Source organism: Plecotus auritus, assembly GCF_963455305.1.
Source record: "Plecotus auritus genome assembly, chromosome: X".
In the NCBI taxonomy this organism is placed as follows: Eukaryota; Metazoa; Chordata; class Mammalia; order Chiroptera; family Vespertilionidae; genus Plecotus; species Plecotus auritus.
The window spans coordinates 88,941,435-88,951,774 of NC_137784.1; the positions used below are offsets into that span (position 1 = coordinate 88,941,435).

The 10,340-nt window shown below is 40.6% G+C and overlaps 1 protein-coding gene across 1 annotated transcript in view; it reads right to left on the reverse strand.

Moving 5' to 3' along the window:
- Positions 1–555: 555 nt before the first annotated feature.
- Positions 556–10,340, reverse strand: part of CAPN6 (calpain 6) — a gene marked incomplete at its 5' end in the record, with an annotated part of 21,892 nt that continues 12,107 nt past the window's right edge. Inside the window, 5 exons of the mRNA XM_080653127.1 lie at positions 556–2,213; positions 2,713–2,849; positions 3,207–3,328; positions 3,858–4,060; positions 9,720–9,842. Coding sequence (XP_080509253.1) covers positions 2,031–2,213; positions 2,713–2,849; positions 3,207–3,328; positions 3,858–4,060; positions 9,720–9,842 — 768 coding nt within the window. The 3' untranslated portion in view covers positions 556–2,030. The remainder of the gene's footprint in view (positions 2,214–2,712; positions 2,850–3,206; positions 3,329–3,857; positions 4,061–9,719; positions 9,843–10,340) is intronic.

Sequence of the window (10,340 nt, forward strand, 5' to 3'; positions counted from 1 at the left end):
AGTTTAGAGACCTCTCCCCTGCCTGGACATTCTTTCCTGTCAGGAAGCAGGGCTCAAGAAAAAGGAGAAGAGTTTCTGCCATAGCCTATTCTAAGATGGGTAAATGGCAGATTGAGTGTGGAAGCAAGTGAGTGAAGTATTCGCATTTATTCAGCTCTAAGGGAGATACTGAAAGGGAGGAGTTGGTATTTTTTCCTGTTGAGAGGTCTGCCCTTGAAAAATTGGGCACAGTGCCTTTGACCTTGAATCCAATCCCAGAGGAGTTTCAAAATCATGTAACTCCAAATACTACCCAAATATTCCTAAAAATGGAATAGAAGAGCGGCCTTTTCCATTTTTCCAACTCTCCCTACCCCAACCTGGATGGAGTACTGTACCATCAGAATACATCCAGTGCCTCTGCATCCATCAGACTTGTTCCTTGGCTCAGGTTTCAAGAAGTACCCCCACTCCCCCACACCCCACCTCTAGTGGCTCCAAAACAAGTATCAACAGATGGCTAATCTTGCCATTTCTCCTTTGCCATCAAATCAAGTCAAAACTGGTCACTTTATTGAATTTGAAATTTATTGTGGTTTGGATTATGTAAGGCAGTGTAGTGAAGGCACTGCAGAAGTAACACAGGCTGAAAAATATGATAGAAAATGAACAAGCTAAAAAAACCCTACAAAATATTTTTTAAATGAATGCATGCTGGACTAGACTAGGTACTACAACTATGGTTTTTTTAAACATTGCAGAAGCATTGAAATATTGTTGGAGCTGGGGATTTTGAGGGTTAGGAAAGGCTTCATGGAGGAGGTGGCATTTATGCTGGGCCTTAAAGGAGGGGTAGAATGTTGATAGATGAGATGAAGGGAAGAACATTTTGGAATGACTGACTCTAGAGAAAATTCCATAGACATACTGAAAAAATAATAGGGCAAACAAATACCCTCAGGGAGTGAAGCTTCCCAAGTGATAAAAATGCTTGAGGAGCCTGGGATGTAACCAAAGCCTCAAGGCCTTAGATGGGGTCTTCAATACCAATGATATTAGGAGGCACAGGACAATGAGCTTGTTTGTAAACCTAGCAGCAGCAGGACGTTTCACATTGCAGTCAGGGGCCCAAAACTATCTGTACTCTGCCTGGATGGATTTTCTTATCTTTTCAGGGTGTGTGGTACTTAGGCATTCTTCCTCTTGCCCACTGACGGCCTGAATGGTAGTTTGTGTGCGCCCAAATGCGCGTGTGTGAGTGTAGGTGTGTGTGTGGATGGGTGGGGGACAGAGGCTTTGTCTCCCACTGCAGCTTCTTCCGTTTTCCCTCTTGTGGCACACAGCTGGCTTCCACTGAGCTGGAGCTCAGGCCCTTCCCACTATCTAGGCCTCACTGAACTCGAGCTCTTGATTAAGCACCAAGGAAGCTTCCTCAACATGAAAGTAAAACCAACTATGGGAGGTGACTTAGGTTAGGGCAGGACTACACTTTCTGGAGGTGATGATGATGGTGTAGTGATACTGGTGGTGATGATGGTGGGGGTGATGCTGGTTGATGGTGGTGGTAAGGGCTGGGGACTTATAAGCAGGCTCTGGCTGTGGAATACAATGCTGCAGAGTTGTTTGTAGTGTTCAGTAAGGAGCAGGGATGTCAGGCTAGACCAGCTTGGCCTTGATCACCCCTCCTCCTTCCTCAACATACTCTACAGAGGAGATATATTGGGCACCTGAAAGCAGCAAAGACATCTGTAGGGTATCCAAACTGTTGTTGTCCTGCTTGAATCTCACCCCCGGAAGCTCCAGAGATATTTCTTGGCAAACATCCATATGATCTCTGGATAAGACTGTCACCTCCCCCTGTCCAGCTTCTGGAGGTATATAGGTTATGTAGCTACTGATGCTACTTGGATCAGGAGGTATGGGGAACTTATCAAAAGAAAGGAAAAGTTAATATTAATTTTTTTAAAAAGATTATGAATCTGAGATACGATCTGGAATCTGACAGGCAATAAAAGGGTGGAAAGCTGTCAGGATTTTCTGGAGCTGGAGATTTAGAGCTCAGTAAGATCATCGCTGGAAATAACCTTAAGGCTGAGGTGGCCTTGCTTGACTTTGGCAGTTGGACCACCCTTCTTACGAAGGTACAGAGACTTCAGATCACGGCAGTCACTGGGGTCAGCATCCAGAGTAACCTGCCCCAAGAATTGATCACAGAATTTTCGGCTGTTCCAGACCTGGAGAGACAAGTTGAAAGAGTGAAAGTGAGCAACCCTCTGTGAGATTGGACTTTTCCCAGTGGCAGCTAGAACCTAATTCTAAGCTTAGAAAGATGGGTTTAAAAACTAAAAAATGATCTCTCCTGATACCTCATTGGCTGATGAAAAGCCATTAAGTCAGAAGAACAACCAAACTGTAGGGGTCCATCCTGGCATAGTAGGATCAGGGTCATCTGAACAGGTGTATGCTTTCCCTTATGGGGTTTTACAGTTACCTGAGAGCATGAGGACTTCTTCCCATAATGAAATAAATGGAAAAGAGGCTATTAAAGACAGAGATTAACAAGGAAGTCAATGTCTATTCCTGGTGGGAGGTATCTTTGAGTACAAAATAAATAAACAAAAAACCCCAGGTTAACCCTTGCTTTGTATTCTAGACATATGGGAGACACTTGGGATAATCTAGTGTGCAATACTGAATATGAGCCACCCTGGGGGTCCCTGTTCACATTCTCACCTGTACTATAATAGGAATGTCAGTGGTCCTTCTGTAGAAAATGGCCTGTGTGTCAAAAATGGCATGAACAGTATTCTTTTGGACAGGAGAACGGACTTCATCCTTTCCACATTTGATGACCAAATATGGGTTCACAGCTGGAACAAAGTGACATTTGTTATTAAGACAATGATTAAATTTCTCTTTCCAGATAGTCAAGAAACTATCTCACTAAGTCCATTCTGGGACATTGGGCATAACACCAGGGTACCAGAATGACCCAACACTTTTGTTCCTGATTCCTTTTTTCCCTACACTTTATAAAGGAATATAAAATAAATATTATCTAGACCTTTCCCAGAGTTTGCATTCCATTTTGCCATAGTTGAGAGCCATCCTGACTTGTCTAGACTGAAAATACGATTGGAGAGAAACATTTGTGACCATCTTTTCTAACCACACATGCAACAATTAAAACTAAATTTTGTTTTCCCAGACACCTTTGCAGATCTTACTTTCATTGGCATACTTCTTCTCCAGGCCCTCAGCACTGTGAACAGTGATCTGGGTAACTACCTTTGGGTAGCCACGAGCCAGATTCCAGCAAGACATCTTGGGCATGTCCAGAGTCAGTTCCCTGCAACATCAAAGAGAAGACACATTATTGATGTTGAATGTCCTTTTTTGATGAGGAGATAGTTTTTCCCAAGCAGACACTGTTGCTAAAAAGCATGAACTACTGAGTGACCTAACTCATTCTCCCTCAGACATGGCTTATATTTTATGACTGTTTTCCTTTCCCCTTATTTTAAGGACCAGCAGATAAAGATCAAAGAAGTCAGAGTTGGGGTGAAAAGGTAGCTTTGGTGACCCAGCACTCAGAACATAATAGAGGAACAGTGAGGAGGGCCAGCTGTTTAAGAGAATAGAGTTTGCCAGAGAACAGAAGATAAAATATAAGTAGAAAATGTTAGGATATAGGCCTATTCCCCTTAAATAGCTGGTCAGAGATTTCAAGCTCAGATCCCCCACTGGGGAATTTCTTATAAGCCCACTTTGAAGTATATTTCTACCACCATCATTTCAGTTAAATCTAATTTGAACAAGTTGTTCTTTTGGAGGAAAAGCAGAGAATAGGAGTTTGCAGGGCTGGCCAAGGAAACAACCTGAGCTGGACAGGAACTTCAGAGAAGATTCTCAGGAGAAACTCGCTGGTGCGGCCATGCTGAAACATGGTTGGGACAAGCACATAGTTGCCTTTCTTCAGGTACTTGCTTAGAAACACAGTGCGGGTGTCAATATAGGTAGAAGTCCCAGCGCGCTCCTGGATATAGAGGTGGTGAAGGCGGAATTTGCGGTTCATCTCCACCTGGAAATAAAATTGAATGAAATGCTCCATTATAAGCAGTTCCAGTGGCGCGCTGCGGCGTTGTCGGTGGGGAGGCTGAAGAAGCAGTTACTCAGAGCCAGCCAGTAACAGAATTGTGGCTGCCTCCTCTCTGGGCAGAAATGACTTCAAGCCGCAGCCCCTGAGGTGTCCCAGTGCACTAAACGTGTCCACCATATCCTCAGCCAAGTTGAAAGGAGAGAGAGAACTACATAACCAGACAGCCAGAGAAGAGAGACTATGGGGAGACAAACAGCTCACATATGAAAGAAAAGCAGGCATCACCAAAAAGGAAGTAAATGAAATAGAGGCAAGCAACCTGTCAGAGAAAGAATTCAGAGAAATGGTCATAAGGTGGCTGAAAAGACAAATTCGACAATATGTGTAAGAACCAAGAAGAAATGAAGAAGAACCAAGAAGAAATGAAAAATGACATCGCTGCTGTAAAGAACTCAATAGAAAGCATCAAGAGTAGACTAGAAGAAGCAGAGGACTGCATCAGTGAGCTAGAAGACAAGGTAGGAAAAAATAGCCAAGTAGAGCAGCTTCTAGAAAAAAAATTAAAAAGCAGGAGGAGAGTCTAAGGGAACTTTGGGACAACACAAAACAAAACAACATCCGCATAATGGGGGTTCCAGAAGAAGAGGAAACAGAGAAAGGAATAGAAAACCTGTTTGAAGAAATAATGACAGAAAACTTCCCTGATATAGGGAAGAAAAAACCCACACAAATCCAAGAAGCTCACAGAGTCCCAAGCAAAATGAACCCCAAAAGACCAACGCCAAGGCACATTAAAATTAAATTGGAAAACACCAACAGCAAAGTAAGACTCTTAAAAGTGGCCAAAGAGAGAGACAGAAAGTTACCTACAAAGGAACCGCCATCAGACTAGCAACTGATTTCTCAACAGAAACTCATCAGGCCAGAAGGGAATGGAATGAAATATACAAGGTCATGCAAAGGAAGGGTCTGAATCCAAGAATACTGTACCCAGCAAGGCTATCAAACAAAATTGAAGTTGAAATCAGGAGCTTCACAGACAAAAAAGGACTAAGGGAATTTATTACTACCGAACCAGCAATGCAAGAAATGCTAAAGGGGAGCCCTGACAGGTTTGGCTCAGCGGATAGAGCGTCAGCTTGTGGACTGAAGGGTCCCAGGTTCGATTCCAGTCAAGGGCATGTACCTTGGTTGCAGGCACATCCCCAGTAGGAGGTGTGCAGGAGTCAGCTGATCGATGTTTCTCTCTCATCGATGTTTCTAACTCTCTATCCCTCTCCCTTCCTCTCTGTAAAAAATCAATAAAATATATTTTAAAAAAAGAAAAGAAATGCTAAAGGGTCTGCTGTAAAAAAAAATGAAAAATAAATAGGAAGGGAAGAAGGAACACAGGGGTAAAGAATAAAAATGGCGACAAATAAGTACCTATCAATAATAAATTTAAATGTAAATGGATTAAATGCCCCTATCAAAAGATATAGGGTAACGGATTGGATAAGAAAACATGACCCATATATCTGCTGTCAACAAGAAATGCACTTCAGAAAAATAGATGCACACAGACTGAGGGTGAAGGGATGGAAAAAGGTTTTTCAGGCAAATGGAAATGAAAAAAAAAAGCTGGGGTAGCAATATTTATATCTGACAAATTAGATCTCAAAGTGAAGGACATAACAAGAGATAAGGATGACCACTTCATAATACTAAAGGGAGCAATCCAACAAGAAGAAATAACTCTGGTAAACATACATGCACCCAATACAGGAGCACCCAAATACATAAAAAAAACTCCTGGAGGATATCAAAGAAGAGACTGATAGCAATACAATCATAGTAGGAGACTTTAGTACCCCACTATCACCACTGGACAAATCCTCTAAACAAAAAATCAGCAAAGAAACATCAATCCTAAATGACTCACTAGACCAGATGGAATTAATTGACATCTTCAGAACATTTCACCCCAAGGCCACAGAATATACATTCTTCTCAAGTGCACATGGGTCATTTTCAAAGATAGACCATATATTGGGTCATAGCCAAAGTCTCTTCAAAGTCAAAAAGATAGAAGTCATATCAAGCATCTTCTCAGATCACAGTGGCATAAAAGTAGAAATCAACTACAGTAAAAACAATCCAAAAAAATCAAACACATGGAGACCAAACAGCATAATATTAAACAATGACTGGGTTACCAGGGAGATCAAGGAACAAATAAAAAACATCATGGCAACAAATGACAATGAAAACACAACAAAATCTATGGGACACAATGAAAGCAGGCTTGAGAGGGAAGTTCATAGCTCTACAAGCCTACTGCAGAAAACAAGAAACAATGGTAATAAATTACCTAACCCTACAACTCAAAGAGTTAGAAAGAGAGCAACAAGAAAAGCCCAGTGTAAGCAGAAGGAAGGAAATAATAAAGATCAGGGCGGAGATAAATGACATTCAGACCAAAAAACAATACAAAAGCTCAACAAAACCAAGAGCTGGTTCTTTGAAAGGATAAACAAGATTGATGAACCTCTAGCCAGGCCCACCAAGATGCAAAGAGAGAGGACCCAAATATACAAAATCAGAAATGAAAGAGGTGAAATAACAACAGACCCCAATGAAATACAAAGGATTGTTAAAAAATACTATGAACAACTCTATTCCAACAAACTGGACAACCTGGAGGAAATGGACATATTCCTAGAAAAATATAACCTTCCAAAACTCAATCAGGAAGAATCTAAACATCTCAGTAGGCCAATAACTATGGAAGAAATTGAAGCAGTCATCAAAAAGCTTCCAGCAAACAAAAGCCCAGGACCAGACGGCTTCACAGGGGAGTTTTACCAAACATTCAAGGAAGAACTAAAACCTATCCTCCTCAGACTATTCAAAAAAATTGAAGAGGAAGAAACACTTCCAAGCTCATTCTATGAAGTCATCATCACCTTAATACCAAAACCAGATAAAGACAACACAATGAAAGAGAATTACAGGCCAATATCCCTCATGAACATAGATGCCAAAATCCTCAACAAAATTCTAGCAAATCAGATCCAGCAGTACATCAGAAAGATCATACACCATGACCAAGTAGGATTTATCCAGGAATGCAAGGATGGTACAATATCCACAAATCAATAAACGTGATACATCTCATAAACAAATTGAGAGATAAAAATCACATAGTCATATCAATTGATGCAGAAAAAGCATTTGACAAAATCTAAAACCCTTTCTTGATAAAAACTCTCAACAAAGTGGGAACAGAGGGATCATACCTCACCATAATAAAAGCTATATATGATAAACCCACAGCTAACATCATACTCAATGGGCAAAAACTAAAACCATTTCCCCTAAGAACAGGAATAAGACAGGGATGCCCACTCTCACCACTCCTGTTCGACACAGTACTGGAAGTATTAGCCATTGAACTTAGACAAGAAGAAGAAATAAAAGGCATCCAAATTGGAAAAGAAGAAGTAAAGCTGTCCTTATTTGCAGATGACATGATATTGTACATAAAAAACCCAAAAGACTCCATCAAAAAACTAACAGACTTACTAAATGAATTCGGCAATGTAGCAGTATACAAAATTAACGCCAGAAATCAATGGCATTTCTATATACCAATAGTGAACTTTCAGAAAGAGAGAATAAAAAGGCAATGCCATTTACCATCGCACCAAAAAATTAAGATACTTAGGAATAAACTTAACGAAGGAGGTAAAAGACCTATATGCGGGAAACTACATGACACTGTAAAAAGAGATAGAGGAAGACGTAAACAGATGGAAAAACATACCATGTTCGTGGATTGGGCAAATCAACATCATTAAAATGTCTATTCTACCCAAAGCAATCTATAGAGTCAATGCACTCCCCATTAAAATACCAACTGCATATTTCACAGACCTAGAAAGAACTCTCCAAAAATTCATCTGGAATAAAAAATGACCCTGAATAGCCACAGCAATCCTGAGAAAGATCAAAGTAGGTGGGATTTCAATACCAGATTTCAAGCTGTATTACAAAGCCACTGTTCTCAAAACTGCCTGGTACTAGCACAAGAACAGACATATAGATCAATGGAGTAGAATAGAGAAGCCAGAAATCGACCCAAGTCTCTATGCTCAATTAATATTTGACAAAGGAGGCATGAACATACAATGGAGTTAAGACAGTCTCTTCCATAAATGGTGGTGGGAAAATTGGACAGATACATGCAAAAAATGAAACTAGACCACCAACTTACACCATACACAAAAATAAACTCAAAATGAATTAAGGACTTAAACATACGGCGAGAAACCATAAAAATACTAGAGGAATCCACAGCCAGAAAAATCTCTGACATATGCTGAAGCAATTTCTTCACTGATACTGCTCCTAGGGCAATGCAAATGAATGAGAAAATAAACAAATGGGACTACATCAAAATAAAAAGCTTTTGCACAGCAAAAGAAACCATCAACAAAACAACAAGAAAGCCCACTGCATGGGAGAACATATTTGCCAATGATATCAACGATAAGGGTTTAATCTTCAACATTTACAGGGAACTCATGCAGCTTAACAAAAAGTAGAAAAACAACCCAATCAAAAAATCGGCAACTGATCTAAATAGACACTTTTCGAAAGAAGACAGAAGGAAGGCCAAGAGACATATGAATACCTGCTCAAAGTCACTAATCATCAGAGAGATGCAAATCAAAACAACAATGTGGTACCACCTCACACCTGTCAGAATGGCTATTATCAACAAGTCAACAAATGACAAGTGTTGGCGAGGATGCAGAGAAAAAGGAACCCTTGTGCACTGCTGGTGAGACTGCAGACTTGTGCAGCCACTGTGGATAACAGTATGGAGTTTCCTCAGAAAACTAAAAATGGAACTCCCATTTGACCCAGTGATCCCAATTCTAGGAATAAATCCCAAGAAACTAGAAACACGAATCAGAAAGGATATATGCACCCCTATGTTCATAGCAGCACAATTCATCATAGCTAAGATTTGGAAACAGCCTAAGTGCCCATCAGCAGATGAGTGGATTAAAAAACTGTGGTACATCTATGCAATGGAATACTACACTGCGGTAAAAAAGAAGGACTTCTTACCATTTGCAACAACATGGATGGAGATGGAGAGCATTATGCTAAGTGAAATAAGCCAGGCAGAGAAAGATAAATATCACATGATCTCACTCCTTTGTGGAATATAATGAACAACATAAACTGATTAACAAAAATAGATCCAGAGACAGAAAAACATCAATCAGAACGTCAAACTTCAGGGAATGTAGGGGAGGGTGGGGGTAAGGGGGAGAGATCAACCAAAGGACTTACATGCATGCATATAAGCCTAATCAATGGACACAGACCACAGGGGGGTGGTGGCATGAATGGGAGGTGGGGGGTAATGGGGGAATAAGGACACATATGTAATACCTTAATCAATAAAGAAATTAAAAAAAGAAAGAAAGAAATGCTCTATTCCACTCAAGTCATAGCTTTGTGTTGGAAGATCCTAGGTCCTCTGCTTCCTTTATCCCTGGACATTTCTTAACTCCCCTAACCCCAAGCCATCCTAATTTTTACTCCATTAGTCATCATTCTCTCTTCTCCAAATGCACATTCCTACCTCGAAGAGCTCAAAGCCAATGATGTAATTGTCAGGTCTTCCCATGCGGCGGTATGTACGCATATCCTTCTGTTGCAGTGACATGATGACCTTGTGCCCATCCTCAGGCACTGTGAAGATGTACTAAGGGAAAGAGGCCACCAAGGAGCTTAGTTAGCATTTCCATTTCAGATAAGCCAGCTCAAATTTCAGGGAAGAAAACTCCACTTTGGAAAACAGAGACTTTAGTTATTCTCTGGGCTTTGCCACTGAGCACACAAAGAGGCCTTGGATAATCCATTGACTTGATAAGTGTAGATCATAATACTTGATTTTCCCTATGGCATTCAGCATGTATTGAGAGAGATAACTTCATGCCTTTCCATTTGATGCCAAAGGTATTATGCTATATTTTAATAAGTTCTTGGTAGGATATTGGGTGTTTTTTGTTTTTATTATTGTCCTCTTGTTAGTAAAAGCTATATACAGAAAAATTGCAGAACATGTAAAAACAGAAATTATTCTGGTTTAACTTAAACTGACAATGCAGCATCCCCTTAGGCCAGTGGTCAGCAAACTGCGGCTCGCGAGCCGCGGTTTGCTGCTCTGTTGACTAATGAGTTTGCTGACCACTGACTTAGG